This window comes from Populus alba, chromosome 10 (assembly GCF_005239225.2).
Source record: "Populus alba chromosome 10, ASM523922v2, whole genome shotgun sequence".
In the NCBI taxonomy this organism is placed as follows: domain Eukaryota; kingdom Viridiplantae; phylum Streptophyta; class Magnoliopsida; order Malpighiales; family Salicaceae; genus Populus; species Populus alba.
The window spans coordinates 4131225-4150310 of record NC_133293.1 but is presented as its reverse complement, the minus strand read 5'-3'; the positions used below and the strand labels follow the sequence as shown (position 1 = coordinate 4150310).

At 33.3% G+C, this 19086-nt stretch overlaps 1 protein-coding gene across 4 annotated transcripts; it reads left to right on the top strand.

Moving 5' to 3' along the window:
• Positions 1–3894: 3894 nt before the first annotated feature.
• LOC118034521 (protein ALWAYS EARLY 3) lies at positions 3895–18498 on the top strand. Of its 4 annotated transcripts, none has more exons than XM_073411895.1 (20): positions 3896–4126; positions 4233–4356; positions 4550–4648; positions 4905–4967; positions 5173–5250; positions 5836–6010; positions 6327–6583; positions 6663–7002; positions 8403–8480; positions 9618–9838; positions 9948–10004; positions 13970–14245; positions 14335–14513; positions 14618–14900; positions 15642–15878; positions 16547–16687; positions 17034–17177; positions 17262–17480; positions 17709–18008; positions 18121–18498. In XM_073411895.1, the coding sequence occupies exons 2-20, from the start codon at positions 4252–4254 to the stop codon at positions 18283–18285; spliced, it is 3417 nt and encodes a 1138-aa protein (XP_073267996.1). In that variant the 5' UTR covers positions 3896–4126; positions 4233–4251; the 3' UTR covers positions 18286–18498. The 4 variants fall into 4 exon arrangements, with proteins under 4 accessions (XP_073267997.1, XP_073267996.1, XP_034895735.1 ...); XM_035039844.2 differs by having other exon boundaries at positions 3897–4126; positions 13922–14245; XM_073411896.1 differs by lacking the exon at positions 4550–4648 and having other exon boundaries at positions 3895–4126; positions 13922–14245.
• The last annotated feature ends 588 nt before the right edge of the window (positions 18499–19086 follow it).

The window sequence follows — 19086 nt, the reverse complement described above, 5'->3', positions numbered from 1 at the left end:
GGAGGTCAACCTGTTAAATACAATATATAACTTATAAATGCTTAGTAATTTTGTTTTTTAATAGTAACATTAGTTTAATTATACTACGTTAATAAAATAAATGAAATTATATATTATGAAGGGTTAGTAAAAAAATAGGGACTGCTAATATTTTTTAAAAAAAATGATATTATCTTATTGAAAAATATAAAAAAAGTGACATTTTTAGATGATTCATAAAATGTTATTATCTTATTTAAAAATATGAAAAAGTGACATTTTTAGATAATTCATAAAAAAAAACTAATTAATTTGCTTTAATAATTTTAATTAAAATTGAAGACATGTAAGGGTGGGTATCCCAAACATGTTTTTATTTAACTTATTGAATTTAATTTTAATTTAAAACTAAAAAACAAAAATAAGGTTGGCCGGCTAGCCCTACATAAGGCCAGCATGTCTAGACTCCCTTTTCTTTTAGCATTTCAAAGGGGTGGATTGCCATCCCTGATTTTGATGAGATGAGATGTGGTTGGAAAATTAATTAAAGTTTTTTAAATCCTAGAAAATTATTCTGTAACTTATTTTAATTTAAAAACATCTTAAAAACACTCTTAGAATCTCAAGAAAATAATTTACCAAGCCAAAACATTAAATTGGTTCAAAAATACAAAATTAAATTAAAACAAAAGCTTCCCTTTCAATCTTGAATTTTTTTTTTGTAAGATGAAAGTACAGAATAATTTCTATATATTTTAACATAATTTTTTGTTTATGAGTGATATAACCGATGATTTTCTCTCTCCTATCATTTATAATCCATTATTTCTTTTTCCTTCCAACTAGGGACCTTTACTTTGAAAGCTATATGTTTCTACCCAAAATGAACATATAACTTTCAAAGTAAAAGGATCAAAATAGATTTTTGACAAAGTCAAATAGCAATTTTTTAAAGAAAAACATGAACTAAATAGTGCTTAAAATATCATCCATAATGTTTTCCTTCTCCTTCGTTTCAATTTAAGTCCTTTTATTATTATTTTTTTGTGAACAGTTAAACTTTTATTTTTTTAACAAAATTAAACGTCAAACAAATATTAGGATATTTTTTGACACCTTGAGATCCCCGCACTAACATAATTAAATAATATTATCAAGTTGTATCTCAAATAAACTTAACGTGAAAGGATCAAAATAAATAAAAAATAAAGCTGAATGACTTGAAAATAAATTGGATTAATAATTTTTTTTTTTAATTTTAAAAAAGTCTTTTTTTCTCATTAGATTCAGTTTTAGTCCCTCATTTTGAATTATCCACAAATTATAAAATTATATTCTTTAAAGAATACTTATGGTCCAAAACCAATTTCAAAAAAAAAGAATCCAATTACAACAACGATGATGATAACAACAACGAGGAGACTCAAATAAAAAACCTATACAAGCTCGCTGATAATTTGCTAAATATTAAAGTGCATCAAATAAATGAACTTCCATGACATAATATTATGCTCTCTAGCTTCAACATGAACAAAGCATTACAAGTGCCTAATAAACATGAAAACTAATAGGAATTATAGCTTTCATAAAAGAAAAAATGCTCACAACTCCAAGCATCATGAACATCTAGGCTCCTGCAATAAAGAAATCAAACGAATTTTAGATCATGATATTTGCATAAAGGTAATAATCTGCATAGCATTTTAGGATTCTGAAAAGGATAATTTTAAACAGATATGGTTTTTAGAATATATGGTTACGAGATTAATAGGATAAATGACATGTTTGTTTTTGTATTTTAAATATGTTTTTGATTTTTTTTGCTTTAAATTAATATTTTCTTAGTGTTTGAAAACTTATTCTGGGCATTATTTCAAATTAATAAAACTCTAGGCATTATTTTTTTTTTAATTCTTAATCAGGTATTCTCACACTGTTTTAAAAGGTAAGATTAATCCCATTTGGGGTTTGTAATTGCCCCTCCCAATAAATGTACTTTTTAGAAATCAAATTTGTGTTGTCATCTTTACAGGGATATATAACTGTGTCTTAACCGCTAGATTGATACTTCATTAGTAAACTCTAGGCATTATGAGTTAAATGTATGTTGTCTAAGCATAAGAATGTTGAACTATAATTAAATTCAAGCATTGATATGAAAAGTAATAACAATGTTGAACTCCAAATTCTTTTTTTATTTTATTTTTTATCAATGCTTCGGCTATAGCTATCGGCAAAAAGACAAACAAAAATCGTTCTCTTAACTAACTATTTAAAGTGCATATGCCTTGATTCATATTAAGCCTTTTGACAAAAATAAAATTACAGATCTATTGTGGTGAGATCCAAATAATACCAAGAAATTCATTAAAAGTTTGAGTTGGACCAATAAAAGGATTTAAAATTAAAAGGTTCAAAAAGATTTTTAATGGATTTTTTCAAAACACATGAAAAATCATGAAATTTTAAAAGATATTAAATAATAAAATATAAGTCTTGATTAATTTAATTCATGCTAAAAATAGCTTATAGGTGAGCATTTAAATATTACAAAATAATTGAAATAAAAAAATTTTAAATTTATCTGTTTTAGCCTTTCATTATTGTTTTGCTCATAACTATAGCTACAAAAAAATTTTAATGTGATGTTAATTGCATTGAAAATTAAATATTCATATCTTTTTAGTGATACATGACAAGTTTTATAATTTATTAATACAAGAGAGAACTATGCATTTGAAGTTAGATTTCAATTTTCTCAACAAATTACAAAAATAAATTTAGTTTTATTTGAATTAGTTGGGCTATAATTTTACTTATTTTTTTAGTTATTATTAGGCCTTTGAAAGATATTATGAACTTTATTTAAATTTAGACTTATTGGATTATTATTATTTATTAGGTTTATATATTCATTAGGATATCCATTAGACTTAGAATTTTATCTAGTATAAATACTTTTTGTAGAGACCTTTTTAATAAAAAATATCAATATTATTACTATTTTTCGTATGGTTAAGTGATTTCATACTAAGTTTTTAATTGAACTTGTAAATTTTTCGAAGAATTGAAGTTGTATCTAGAAGTATTGTGTTTTACTGTGATGTCAAATTTCTTAATTATTTTTAGAAGGTTCTGGAGAGAAAATTAAAATTAAAATTAATAATTTTTTTTTATTTGTCATTCATAAATAGATAGTCAAACTGAATTAATTAATAGAACTTTACTATATTATTAAGAACTATCATTTAAAAAAATTTAAAAAACTAGATATATTATTCTAATATTTATTGAATTTACATATAAAAACACGCATTCTACTATTGATTATTCTTTTTTTTGAAATTATATATTGCTTTAATCATTTGATTTTTTTGAATTTATTTTCTATATCTATTAATAAAAAAGTAGTCTAAATAATAATAGAAAATTAAAGGCCATGCATGAGAATAAATGGCTGGGAAATTTAGGGTTTGGTTATAATTCCTTAAATGATGAATGCAAGAATGTAAGACTCCCTTGTTGTCGTCACAAAACTAATAAAATACTCTTCAAGTTTTCTCTCTAAGAACCAGTGTATGGAAAATAAACAGCCAATCTGATGGTGGCCTTTACTGGCAAGACTGGCGATTTAAAGATAAAAGATGAGAAGTTGTTTGACTCGATTCTGCGTTTTGATCTGGCAACACTGATATTCAGGTGATTGAGAAGAGAAGAAGATGGCTGTTCACTTAGAAAACACGTGTGATAATTTTTAAATTAAAAGTTTTTTGCAATGATGTTTTATTGTTTTAAAGATAAAAAATTATTATATATATATATATATATATATATATATATATATATTGATTATGGAGTATTAAATCATCATTTTAAAAAATCGAAATTGACTATCAAAATCGAAACTTAACTACTAATGCGGCCATCTATGCTCAAAAGTAAAGAAAAAAAAAAAGTTTTTTTTTTTTTAAAGTTTCGCGGTTATAACCCCCAATATTTCCATCTCCCATTATCGCGAGAGAAAAAAAAAAAATCAACTTCTTCGTCTTCGTAGCCGCTTGATCGATCGATTTCTGCTCTTCTTCTTCTTCTTCCTCTCTTCACAGCCAGTGAAGGATTTCATTACGATGAACTTACAATTAAATCGGTCAGCTGTTTAAATTTCACTCTTTTGTTTACTTAATTTCACCCTCTTCTTCTTCGCGAATTTCGTGAAATTGAGAATCGCTGCGTTGGATTTTTTTTTTTTTCAGGTAATTGAAGAAGTGAGTGATGGCTCCGTCGAGAAAAAGAAGTGTAAATAAGCGGTATTCAAACATTGATGAAGTCTCACCTAACAAAAATGCTGCAGAGATTGCTAATAAAAGCAAGCCGCGGGTGAGTTTTTTGCTTCTTCTTTTTTGTTTATTTTGTAGACGATTAAAATTATTATTGTGATGTTTGTTGGTGGATTATTATCTTATCTATGATTTAATTAAGTGATGTTATAAGTTAAGGTACTTGATTTGAATCAGTGACCAGATAGTGATTTCTTTTCTTCTCTCTCTCTTTCTTTTTAAATTATGTGCAGAAGAGGAAGTTATCTAAAATGTTAGGGCCACAATGGGGTAAGGAAGAACTAGAGCAGTTCTATAAGGCGTATCGGAAACATGGGAAAGATTGGGAGAAGGTTGGTTAGTGCATACCAGCGCCTGCTTGCCAACTTTGTTTGCTTTTCAGTTATGGTGGCATGTTCATTTTAGTAGATTTAGTTTGCAAGGGGTAAATGGGCCTATATCGTACGAAAAGTAAAGTTTTGTGGGAGCAAGTGATCTGACATAATGTATTTGGAATCAAGCCTACTGTTGACATTGATCATTGCATCATTACCTTACCATGTTCTTCTTTTCTTCCCCCCTCTTGTTTCCCCACATTGGGGCTGATAGGTAGCTGCTGTGGTGCGGAACCGATCTGTGGGAATGGTAGAAGCCCTTTACACTATGAATAAGGTAAGTGTTGAATTCAATATCCAACAAATATTTGATCTTGATTTGAAAACCTTCTACATTTTTTACTGCATGAAATTTGCTTGATCATTTCCGTCTTGTTACATTGAAGTGATATTTTTACCATCTTTATAACAGTTATTTTTGTCTTGTTACCGTGTGGCTCTTGTTTGTTGAAGTTGGTAATAGATATGTGCTGTGTTTTCAGGCTTACTTATCTCTTCCAAAGGGCTTTGCTTCTGGTGCTGGACTAATTGCAATGATGACAGATCACTACTCTAATCTGGTAAGGTTGGGAAGGTTTGTAGAATTCCATATTTATCTTAATTCTGGAGTGCACTTTTGGGTAATGCTCAAAATGGTTGCCACATTATTCTATCCTAAGTTCTGGGAGAGCAAATTGGTGATTGGAAGCCAGTCTAGCTTGTTGCAATCCATGAACATTATAACACAACAGCGATTCCGCTCCGTCCCTATCTGTTTCTTTAAATGTGCTGATTCTTTTCACTGGTCAATCACTCGGCTAAAATAAATTAGAATCCCTAGTTAAATGAGGCAAACTATTGATGGATAGATAATAAATGTAAAATAATAATTGAATAGAGGTCGAGGCATTATTTGTTAATGCATATACATACAAAATGGAGTTAGGGCGGATTTTAGAGCATAAAAATATTGAAGTTCTTTATTTAGTCTCATTTATATGATTACATGATTCATAATAAGGATGATTTTAAGTTTGTTTTTTGGATATTGGTGATTGTCTCTTTGTTTAAGTTCATTGATATGTATAGAGAGACAATGAGGTAAATTTCTTTCTACATGTGCTATTTTTATCTATTATGATTTGAACTCTCATGCTTATGGGCAGGGAGAGAGTGACAGTGAGCTAGAAAGCAATGGGGACACAGGACCCTCTCCAAAGCCTCAGAAGCGGGCTCGGGTAACCAAAGGATCAGAGGCACCGCCAGTTCTAGATCTCTTACAGTCCCAGCCAGCTGCATCAAATTATGGCTGCTTATCATTGTTAAAGAAAAGACGCTCTGGTAGAAAGACCCCCCCCCCCCCCAGACTCCCTGTCTTTGTATGCTTGCATGGATATAGTAGCTTACTACATATGTATACACTGCTCTTTCTTTTCTTTTAATGGGTAGTGCTTATGACATTGTACCATCGTTTTTCCATGCTTGAAATTGGTGGCAATTTTATGTGTTCCTTTTCTTCGCGCTTTGGCTTATTCTTTTGCATGCTTGCTCATAAACTGCTTCTCCTTGAGACACATACACGTGCAATGAGAAAAGCATTCCATTATGAATGTGTTGTTTAGAGTTCATTTTGTCCACTTATTTGGATTTCTTTTAGGAAGCAAGCCCTGGGCTGTTGGGAAAAGGACTCCTCGTGTACCTGTTACATATTCCCATGATAAAGATAATGAGAAGTATGTTTCACCAATTTGGCAAGGTATGAAAGTAAAGGCTGATGCTGTTGATGATGATGTTGCTCATGAGATAGCATTGGCCTTGACTGAGGCTTCACAAAGAGGTGGATCTCCCCAAGTTTCTCGAACTCCTAAGAGAAAAACAAAGACACCCTCACCTGCTCAGCATGATGAACGAATGGTATTTCATTTATTTGGTGGCTTCTATTATTTTTTCGGATTGCTATAGAATTTGTTAATTAATCAATTGTGGTATTCAGCATGCTGAATCAGAGATGATGAGTGCCAAGCTTCGTGGCAGTGAAATGGACGAGGTGGGTTGTGAATTAAGTTTAGGCAGCACAGATGCTTACGGTGGAGATTATGCGAGAGACAGAATCTTTTGGAAGGGAAGGAGATACCATGGAAGGAGGTCACTAGAAGTAGAAGAAAATTTAGACAATCATTTGGATGATGTAAGAGAAGCCTGCAGTGGGACAGAGGAAGGGCAGAAACTGGAAGCTGTTGAAGAAAAATTTGAAATGGAGGTTGCGTATTCAAAACTTGTGAGGTCCTCCAAGGGTTCAAGAAAGAGAAGCAAGAAGGTTCTGTTTGGAGAAGGTATGATAGTGATTTTATCTAAACCAAGTTCCCCTGTCTGCTATCTGTTCTTCTTTCACTCTGATATCTAGGAAAGCTTTAATTTCCTTGAAAATGCCCATTCTGGCAGTTTTTAATCTTTCCTTTTCTTTGGAATATCTCATAATTGTGCAGTTTAGCTGTTTATTCATTAACTTCCATTAACATCAGCTGTATGATTTTTTGTAGTCTTCGTTTGGTTGAGCAGATAGAAGCTGTCTTATTATCTAGAAGATGTTAATCTGCAATAACATATGTCATTGTACATAATTACTTTTTTCGAAGATTGTGTAAAACCATAGTCTTTATGTTCTGGAAGCTACTGGAAATGGAACTAAGAAGAAAATTTCTCTTTTTGGCTGTAACATTATATGGGTTCAAGCCAGAGATGATGCCAAACAAAGAAAGAAATTAGAAAATATATCATTTTGTGCTCTCTCATATGGAAAGCAATAAGGTGTCTTAAGATGATAATGAATCTCAAGGCATCTGGTCTCAAATCATGCATGCCTTAAGAAACTTATCGTCATCTGCTTAATTATAATTCTATTTCAATCACTGCTTAATTATAATTCTATTTCAATCACAGATTCTGGTTTACTTCAGCAGATATCTGCATGAGAGCGTAATTGTTTCTAACTATAACTGTCTTTGACCAACCAAGTTTTGCATCAATTACTACCAAAAAAAATTAAAGCCTCGTTGCATCCTCCCACTGCAGAAAAATAGGAAAAAAATAAATCTCAGGCTTTAATTGCTTTTCTATAGAAGTCAATGAGATGTTCTGCACTTGCATCCTTTTCATATTTCTTCGTTACATGTATAATATCCACTCTTATTGGATATGATTTTGACTTAATGGGACCATTATTATTTTCCTGAGTATCATAGCAAATGCATCAATTTTTAAAGCTAAACTGTTATGTTTGGCATGTTATTTCCAGGGTGTACTGGGAGATGCTTAATGTTTATTTGGGAATGCAAAACTGAATCAAAGTGACCTTTATGATAATACCATTAAATCCCCATTCCTATAAAACTTATCATTTCACCCTTGCGCATATAATCAATGGCATCTTAATGAGGAAATGCAAATTTGGAACGCTTAAATACTGAGTGGTGCCATTTGTTCAGAATAATAGGAAATCTTGGGAAACATATACATTAAACAGTGATAATCCTCGAAAAGAGTTATATAAAAGAAATTTAGTTGGTGGGGGGGCATGGTCACCCTGTCTCTGTTCTAGGCCATTGCTTAATTTCATGATGATCTCTTTTTCTTTATTTCTCTACTTTGATCGAGCTTCAATGTTGACCTACCACCCTCCTTTCTGTTGAATCATGCTATCTCTGGCTTCATTTTTCTTGAATTCTCTGTGTAGTTGAAGACACCGACTTCGATGCCTTAGAAGCACTTGCTGATTTGTCCTTGAGGTTGCCAGAAACACCTGTTGACACTGGTAAGACATAAACATGTTTTGCATAAGATATTTAAGTTTCTTCACGTGAAGTCTGACTGAAACAGATGCTCCCTGTTCTTGCTAGGCCGCCCCTTTTATTTTCATTTTTTTCTTTTAAGGTGCATATTCTTTGCTACAAGTGAAACTTGGATGTATTTTGAAGTTAGTTTGATGTTGCTACATGCAAATATTACATACTGACATATTGTAGCTAGCTAATACTATTTTGTTGAAGTTACTTTGAACAAGGACAAGGGATTTAATTGGATGATGTATCCCTATTGTTGTGTTACAGTTGTATGGTCCAGAATGATATCAGTTTTCAGATTGCTTGGAAAATTTATGGGTTTGTGATATTTTAGTATAAGCCCCAAGCAATAGTCACAACACTCTGGGAAACAACACTGATTTACCATCCAAGAGATCAGGGTAATTTACTGGTTTACTCATGCATTATCTACCCATATAGATCTGTAATATATGCTTATAAGCTTGTATGCTGATACAGCAGCTAATTTCACAATCGGAAAATAAAAATGTTCGCCATTGATTTCTACATTTTTATTCAAATTTACAAATGCTTTTTTAGGTGTTCTTTTTTATGCTTTGTGATATTTTCTTCATCAAAAACAAACCGACCAATCTTCAGACACAACTTTGTGGTGATTTTGACAACGCTTTTTCGCGTAGATAGTTATCATGCATTTCCTTCTTTGTTTCTTCCTTGCTGGCATTAGTAAATGCAAGGTAGGCAACAATACAAATGTGAATCTCTTGATCTTAGATAAAAATTTTACGCATTAAAAATCAACTATTCAAACCTGCCAATGACAAAACTTGTTAATTATTTTGCAATCTCTTCAGTAAGACGCTCCTCCTCTCACATTCACGCGGGGCCCTCATCTAGGAACTCATTTGGCTCCACATGAATGTGAGAGAGGGATCATTATATTACATGTAATGAATAATATCTCCCAGACTGTTTTAATGTGAAAACAAATATTCTTACAATTCTCAAGCTCTTTGAAATCTTTCTTTATTTTCCTTGTTGAATGTTTAAATGCACAGGATTACATTCTATGTTATGTCTCTGTTTTTGGTGAATTTCTAATCCAACTTTTTGTTAAAATGTGTCAGGGCTGTCTGCTCTTGTTGAGGAAGAAAAGACCGGGATCGTTGCCAAGTCTAAGCTGAAAGGGAATCGTTCTTCTCCTGGTGTAAAACCTATCTCCTTCAAGAACACGAAACACGGAAAAGTATTCACTCATAACGTTACTTCTATTCCAGAAGCAAAGGAAGCACCCTATCAGATCAGTCCTGTGATGCGGAAAAGAAGACAAAAGCCCTCACCATCTAAAGTAAGGATCTTTGTAACCATAGCTGATGCTATTTTTCATGTTTTACTTTACTTGCTAGATTTTTATACTCGATGAGTTTACCAATCTGCAAGTTGCTTACAACTTGCAGATTTCAGAAAATGAAAAGCATGCTGATTCTCATCTTGGTGAATCTCAAAAGGTTGAGGTGTGTAGTTCTTTTCCATTTTAATCAGCAACTGCTATGAGTTATTTCAATGCTTCATGCTATGGATCACAATCTTTTGGATAATAACATTATGCATCTGGCACCCTGACATAATATTCTTGTGACAAATTCTACCCATTTATAGAGGATGTGTGTTTTGCAATTTATGAATCTGGAACCTGCATTCAGTTCTGAAGTTTTATCATGACTTGTATTATTATAGTTGTACTGTAATTATTTGGATTATTCTCGTAGACAATATTGTTATAATTGTTTCTGCTGCTACATTGTTATTTGTATTCTTTCTTTCAGTAACGGAAGTGATGCTCAGCATGTGTGTCTTAAATTAGGGACCTTACTTCTGCTAGGTCCTACTGAAACTATTTGTGGAACAAGGAGAGCACTAAGAATTGCATTTTACGCACTTATCTTCCTACTTGCTTACCTATATTTATTTGTAGGAGGAAATCCATTAGAATAGATAATCATCACCTTTTCAAAAAAAATATTATGTTAGTGGCTCTCAATAATTAATTTTCTGTCTTTCACCTGGGCTCTTATTTTTAGCAATTGATAATTGGAAAACTGGATACTGGTTCTTGGTTTTTTATGGCTCCCAATGGCTATCATTATATTCATGCTGTATCTCACAGCAATCATATGTTTATAATGCATCTTGTAGGGACCTTTAAAGTTTTAAGGGTGGTCCTTTTCGTTTCTTTTCATTTCTTTCTTCCTTCCTTTTTTTTCCTGCTGTGTGTAAGTACTGATTTTGGATTACAAATATCATTTGATGCAGCGTATAGCGAAGATAAAATTAGGGTTCTCAAACCTTAAGGTTGCAGACCTAACTGTAGAGAATTCTCTAGTATTTTTATTAAATCTGAATAACAATATGAATCCATAAAATAAACTAGAAATTTTTATTTATATCAGTCCTAAAATCCTTTATAGAAATATTAGTCCAAAAATCCTTTATAGAAAAAGATTCCTAATTAAAACTTGCTTAATTAATAGAATTCATCTAGCATTAAGATTTTTAAATAGTAAAATACTAATTAAATTAAAATTTCTAAGCTAAGTGGGAAATAAATGATTAAAATCCAAAATTAATTAGGAAAATAAAATAGAAAAAAAAACTTAGGCTTCATATCAAATGCTTTCGGGTTTCTTTGTGGACTTCTTTTTAGGCTTGGCCTTGTCAATCTAATCCATAAACTCTTGAGATGATTGTTTTACATCAGTTTCCTCCACTTGAGAAAAACTTGTCCTCAAGTTAAGTTCAGTATCTTGTACATACCATATTTCTTCATCTTCAGCTTATTATAGGTGCCTACTGGAAACCTCTCCTTGCGCAAGAAAATCATGACCATATCTCCTTTTTGAAACAATTTAAATCGTTTATGTTTGTCTAATGTGTGCTTATATCTAGAAGCTAATTCTTCTAGTTTCCTCATGACCTTTTGATCCATAACTTGTACCTGTTCAGCTAAATTCTCTGGTGACTTGCTAAACCCAACAACTTTGGACAGTGAATGTAGATCAAGTACATAATTTGGAGGTTTCATGTGCACAATCTGAAATTGTGTCTTGCTAGTTGCACTGTGCTTGGAATTGTTGTAAGCAAACTCTGCACGAGTTAATGCAATGTCCTACTATTTAGGCTTGTCTCCACAAATACTACGAATCAGATTGCCTAAAGTTCTGCTTAGAGACTCTGTTTGGCCATTAGTTTGTGGATGAGTAGTATAACTAAACTTTAAAGAGGAATTAAACATCTTCCACAAAGGTAATCATAAGTGACTAAGGAACCTAATATATCTATCAAACGTGATGGATTTTGGAACACAATGCAACCTCACTATTTGAAGCAGTGTATAGCGAAGAAAAACTAAGGTTCTCAAGCCCTAAGATTACATGCCAAACTGTAAAGAAAACTAAAGAAAATTCTTTGGTATTCTATTGAATATGAATAATAGTCTTTTTTCTCCATAAAATAAACTAGACATTCTTGTTTATATTAGTCATATCCTAGATTCATTATAGAAAAAAGATTTCTAATTAAAACTTACCTAATTAACTGAATCCATCTAGCATTAGGATTCTTCAATAGTAAAATATTAAGATTAAAAGTTTTAAGCCAAGTAGAAAACAAATAATTAAAATCCAAAATTAACTAGAAAAATAATTAAAACATGAAAACAATAACTTCAGGCTTGACCTAGTCAATTTGGTCCATAAACTCTTGGGATAATTATTCTATGTTAGTCTCCCCCACTCGAGAAAAACTTGTCCTCGAGTTATCTGTTAGAAATCGAACCTTTACACTCCAAATACACTACTACTTTGAACATAATATTGTAGCTAACTTATTCACGAAGTAGCATGTTTTTAACATGTGAACTCGCGTGTATAACAAAGAAAAAATCAATATATGAAGTTATACTCTGTTTCTATGAATTCCACTTGTAGTTCTTTCCAACATTTTTCTACTTCAAACTTGAGTTCATCATCATCTATGTCCTCCAATACTGCAATCGTTGTATTTAAAAGTACACTAAAATAATATTCCATAATATCTCCAGAAGACTTGTCATAAATTATTAAGCCCTTCATTCATGTCCTTGTTTGCAAGATTTTCACCATCATATAAATCCTCTTTATCCTCCATCAGGTTCGAATAGAACATCTTTGTAATCGAAAGGTTCTTGCTCATATTGACATTCAATCACATTGATTGATTTCTTTCTCTCAGGTTGTGGTTGTTTGTCTTGACCTAACAAGGTCCCACGACCACCATTAAGTACATTTTTACCAACACCTTTTACATAGACAAGTGATCGTCTAGGTGGAATTTCAGAAATAGATCCAAGGTAAGGTCAAGATTAAGATAAGTCTCTAAGCATGTTTCTCTTCTCTTTGCGATTCCTGTTTGTGCCTCCCATCAGCCAAAATAGATATTCTCTATTAGATGAATACTTGTAGTTATACTAACCACGGGGATTTGCGTGAACTGGTCCAATGATAGGTTGGTTGCGGGCTTCATCTTCGATGTGTGCCTCTCTTTTTTCCCAGCTCATGTTTGTGCACAACCCTAGTGTCTTAAGTGTGGTTATAAGGTCATCAAATCTAGCATTGATGTTGCCAAACCTAGTTTGCATTCGCCCTTTAAAGCTGTTATCACTACTGAATAACAATCTAGCTAATCCCAGACAACCTGCATCCCCTGATCACCATCATGAGAATGGTTGCCACCAACTACTCCATGATTCTTTTCATGGTTCACCATCAATCTGGTGTTGATGTCACCAAATCGCTTCTGAATGACAATCTAACTGATCCCAAATAGCCTTTATCCCTTAATCACTGTCACAAAGATGGTTGTGCTCCACAATTCTCTTCTCCGTTTGCTTTTGATCTGAATGTTAACCCACTTTGATGTCATCTGATGTAGCGTATAGTAAAGATAAAATTAGGGTTCTCAAGCATTAAATTTTATCTAATTAATAAAATTCCTTGAGCATTAGGATTACTATATAGGAAAATACTAATTAAATTAAAATTCCTAAGTTAATAGGAAACAAATAATTAAAATCCAAAATTAACTAGAAAAATAATTAAAATAGAAAAACAATAACTTTAGGCCTCATATTAGATGCTTTTGGGTTTCTTTGCAAACTTTTTTTAAGGCTTGACCTTGCCAATCTAGTCTATAAACTCTTAGGATAATTGTTCTACATCATCGTTCATCCATAGTGTTGATCCTCTGTTATATTAGTCTGCATTTTGATTGCCTTGGTAACTTTTATCTGCCCAATGTCACTTAAGTTCACTATCAATGTGCTTTCTACATAGAAACTTTTATTTCTAGGACCTATTAAATGATGTTATTCTTATATCTCTGTTCTCGGTTCTAGGTTACAAAAGATGATGATAACTTTGTGAGTAAAGGAAAATGCTTGCAGGATGCCCCATACTTTAAGGAAGGGAAATTGATGAAACCTGCAGAACATACTTCTTCTAGTAATAATCATGGAAGGGAATTGAATGATTCTGCTTCAACTACCATACGGGTTTTATCTGCCAACCAATTCAACTTGCCTACTAAAGTGAGGAGTAGCCGTAAGCTAAACACTCCAAAGCTCTTGGTCAAGAGAGATTCGAAGTCTTCTGAGAAAATTGTAAATAGCCAATCTAATACTGTCATTCCTTCATTACAGGACAGAGTTCCTAGTCTTAAGGTTAGATATGTGCTAATTATTTACATATCCATGAGTTAACTTCCTGAATATCTAGTTATCTTTTTCATATGTATATTTCATAATTGCAGGGAAAGCTTTCTAATTGCCTTTCCCGGTATCTAGTCCGAAGATGGTGTGTTTTTGAATGGTTCAATAGTGCAATAGATTATCCATGGTTTGCTAAAAGGGAATTTGTTGAATACCTGGAGCATGTTGGATTGGCTCATATCCCAAGACTAACTCGTGTTGAATGGGGTGTCATTAGGAGGTGTGTGGCTTCCAATTTTATCTTGCATGTGTGTTTCAAGCTATCTTTGACATATCCTTGAAGTCTTAGCTAGAGAATTTGATTTGATTATCTCGTCAATGCAGTTCCCTTGGTAAACCACGAAGATTTTCAGAGCAATTTTTGAAGGAAGAGAAAGAGAAGCTTTACCAATATCGAGAATCTGTTAGAGAACACTATGCGGAACTTCGTGCTGGAACTAGGGATGGACTACCAACTGATTTAGCCCGACCTTTATCAGTTGGTCAACGCATTCTTGCTCTTCATCCAAGGACAAGTGAGATTCATGATGGAAGTATATTAACTGTTGATCATAGTCGCTGCTGTGTTCAGTTTGACCGACCTGAACTAGGGGTTGAATTTGTCATGGTAAGTTATTTGTCTTTATTGAGTTGTTTTATGAAAATAAGACATTTTCATTTGATGATTGACTTTCAGTATGCTTGTGCTTTATAGTTTGTTGAATTGCACCTGGTTAACTAAATTGTGGTAAGTTTGTCTTGCAGTTACGGTGAATATGATCTAAATATAAGTAACTAGCAGTGATAGTTCACAAACTAAGGATGTTGGATCTGTTTTTCTTACCAAAGTTAAAAGTTTTCTTTTTTATCTTACAATTCACGAACTAAGAAACTAATTGCAGAATACAGAAAAATTAGGCAAGGCAAATGAACTCTAAAAACTGTTTTCTTCCACTGTGTCTTAATCTGCAAGGAGATAGCTTACCATCAGCAGTGAACAGGACCGATGCATTTAAGTTTTAATACACTTCTACACAACCGCCTATTATACTTGAAACATCACCTTCACATGTCAGTGACTTGGATACCTGAATATCAAGCTGGTTATGTGTATTCTGGATGCTTACAATTGTTCCAGTAAGCAGGTGTTAGAAAATGTAGTGAATATAGTTTACCAACATATGAAGTGAGTTTACTTTCCACTTCTGTATCAACGAAAAATAGATTGTGACTTTAGGACATGCTGCTAATATCTTTTATGCCCTCCGTTCACTTTGTTTTGCATTCAAGAGCCAATAGTCCAATTTATCTTATTTCAGCTCTTCAATCAGATTATTTATCCTGTTTCAAGTCATCTTTTTTACTGCAGGATGTCCATTGCATGCCTTTGAATCCACTGGAAAACATGCCTGCATCTATGATTGGGCACACTATTGCTTTGAATAGATACATTAAGAACTTAAATGAGCTCAAAATCAATGTGCAACCAGCAGAGAAGATGGAAGAATTCAAATTTTCACCATGTGAGAACCTGGAGGGTGCCAGTGCTCTTCCACATGCTTCCCCATTGACTTATCCTTATAGTGATTTATTACAGCAGCCAAAGGTGCGCAGTCCTTGGTATTTAAATTCAGCCATATGCTTATCACATTTTATCAGTTTTGAAGTCTTCCTAAATGTTAGATGTGCTAAGCAATTAAAATCTGTTTTCTGCTGAAAAATGGAGGTTCTTTTTGCATTTAAACTGCAGTGTGGTTTTTCATTGGCTCTATATTCATATAAGGCACAGTTCACTACTGAGACAAGCCACCTCTTGCATGTCCTGTCAAATTTCTGAGTACTTGCCTAAGAGTACTTGGTGTGGGGTCATGCTGTTGATGGTTGTATTCACGTAGTAACTTATGCTTTGGGTTTAAATGTTTAACTAAGCCTTGTATGGATGTTATTAAGATTTTTCATGTCAGACGCTAAAACACATTTACGATCTAATATGGCACTTTGTAGGGATATTTTATGTTTCAACTAGCTTAATGACCCAAGTTCTCAGAGTACAATTTAATGAGATTCAAGAACATTGCCTAATATTTTTTTGGTAATGGATGAGCTAAGTAGTATCCATTGAATTTTTAATTGGATCGTCCTTATTGAAGTTCAAGTTCTGCTATATCAACTGGTGAATAACTCCACATCCTTATGGTTGCATTGATGTTGCTAAGTATTTCGTGTAAATATTATTTCACTATTCATTTATCTAAGAAGAATTGTCTTTACCAGGGGGGTTTGTTAGGTTCTAACACACAAGTTAATATTGGAGGTGAAACTGTTGGTGCCCAGCCTTCTTTTTGTTTACAGATCCAAGCTAAGGAAGCTGATATCCATGCTCTTTCTGAATTAACTCGAGCTCTTGACAAAAAGGTTGTATTTCATATTGCTGATTACGCCTAAACTGTTTATGTTTTCACTTTGATAAATTTCACTAGTTTACTCAATCAAGGATTGATGCATCACCTGTGATGATCTTTACATTTATGGGCTCTCGATTTCATATTTAGTGTTATATACCATTATTTGCATAACTACACTTTTCATGTACTTTGAGTACCATTTAAATTAGCTTTGCATCGGTTAATCATTAATGTAGTAAGTTTGTTATTTATGTTTCACATGGTATTTGCTCTTTTCACTTGTATAGAAAACCTTTTGAATGATTCTGATGACGCTGGTGTTTGACAAAAAAACTGATGGATATTTAAATGTGCAGGAGGCTGTCGTGTCTGAGTTGAAGCACATGAATGATGAGGTGGTGGAAAGCCAAAAACGTGGAGATTACTCTCTCAAGGATTCGGAAGTTTTTAAAAAGCATTATGCTGCAGTACTCCTACAGTTAAATGAGGTCAATGAGCTGGTATGAGCTATACATGGACATTTTTCAGATTCAATTCCTTTCCTTTATCATGCAAGCACCAATTGCTTGTCTTTCTTAATGCAGGTCTCTTCTGCTCTCTCTTGCTTGAGGGAACGTAACACATACCAAGGGAACATCCCTCATGTGTTGTTGAAGCCTGTAGCCAATATAGATGAGCCAGCATGCCATAGCAGCTCCTTCGATTCTTCTACGGATGATACTCAAGAATCTGGATCTCATGTGGTGGAAATTGTTGAAAGTTCAAGAACGAAAGCCCAGACAATGGTTGATGCAGCTATGCAGGTATGAGAAACAATTCTCCTGCATCTATCAGCAAATTTTGCTATTTTAGAGACCAATATTAATCTTCCACCAATTGTATTTCTCTTTGTAAGTGGACCATATAGTTAGAACTCTATGCTCATAGGTTGTCTGGAAGAAAAATTAGGGCTATTAACATGTCTTTGATGGTGAGCCCTGCACTGTAGTCAACTGTCTATACTGCATCTTTTATGACCTTAACTATTTCAGGCAATGTCATCCTTGAAGAAGGAAGGAAGCAGCATTGATAGTATTGAAGACGCTATAGATTTTGTAAATAATAAGCTTTCAGCAGATGATTCAAGTGTGCCAGCCATTAGATCTTCTATCCCTGCAATTTCAGCTCAAGGTACCCTGGCTTCTCAGGATCAATTAAGTTCCTGTGCAGCAAATCCAGAGGCAATTAACGATGCACCTGATGCAAAGTTTAACAATTTGTCCACCCAAAATGAAGTACAAATCCCTACAGAGCTTATTTCACACTGTGTAGCTACTTTACTAATGATTCAGGCAAGTATTAGGATATGTAATATACTTTCCTTTTCTCGTACAAAATGGTATGTCTCATTGATTGATTGTTGTGGAGAACAATCCCTAATTGTCTTGAGAAAACAAATTGCAGAGATGTACAGAAAGACAATTTCCACCGAGTGACGTCGCCGTGGTACTGGATTCTGCAGTTACAAGTTTGAAGCCATGTTGTTCAACAAACCTTCCCATTTATGCAGAGATACAGAAATGCATGGGCATTATTAGGAATCAGATATTAGCACTGATACCCACGTAGCTCAAAGACATTTCCCTTTTTTTTTTTTATACAATATCCGAGTAAAATCTGTGATAATCAGAAGTGTTTTGCCCTCGATCATTTCTTTATTCCTTTTTCCAATTTCAAACAGAAATCAAATACATGTGCTTAAGAACTCGGTGGTTCTATGCTCGTTATAAGCTTAATAGTCTGGTCGTTCATTGCATAATGTATCTTTTTTTTTTCTTTTTCTTTTTTTCAATTAATGAGTGTTTTGAGTTAGCTTGTGCGTATCTTGACTAATCTTACGGATCCTGAAGTTAACGACTATATAAGCCTTAAGTGATCCTGAGAGGATTTTAACTTGTGACTATTAGGAAGCAAACTCAAAGCCTAACCAGATGAGCTATCTATCAAGGTTGATTGTATAATGTTTCTTGATTTTACGAGTTAAGGCTTGCTTCAGCTATTCACTAACATAATTACGATGCTCGACAATGTAATTCAAAATCATAGTTTCAAGACTCGGCCCGGTTCAAGGCTTGGGTTTCGAGTCTTGACCGGGTCACCGGGTTGACTGGCTCAATTTTTTTTTTTAAATCAAAACGATGTTGTTTTGGTAAGGAAAAAAAAAGTCAATGGGTTTACGGGCGGGTCTTGATCGGGTCAACTGGGTTAGTCGGGTCACATCGAGTTTTTTCTTTCTTTTTTTCCTTCAACCCGACCCGGTTCCAGTCTCGGGTCCCGAGTCGACCCGCCGGACCGGGCTGGGTTTCAAAACACTGTTCAAAATGGAAAAAGGATAAAAGAAAAAAGATAAAAATAAAAAAAGGGATAATA

What these genes read in the sequence shown, in the direction of transcription:
- LOC118034521 (XM_035039844.2), top strand. Translation starts at nt 4,252, where the DNA reads ATGGCTCCGTCGAGAAAAAGAAGTGTAAATAAGCGGTATTCAAACATT. An exon ending in CTCAGCATGATGAACGAATG is followed by an intron (nt 6,584 to 6,662) that starts GTATTTCATTTA and finishes TGTGGTATTCAG; the next exon opens with CATGCTGAATCAGAGATGAT. An exon ending in GAATGGGGTGTCATTAGGAG is followed by an intron (nt 14,514 to 14,617) that starts GTGTGTGGCTTC and finishes TCGTCAATGCAG; the next exon opens with TTCCCTTGGTAAACCACGAA.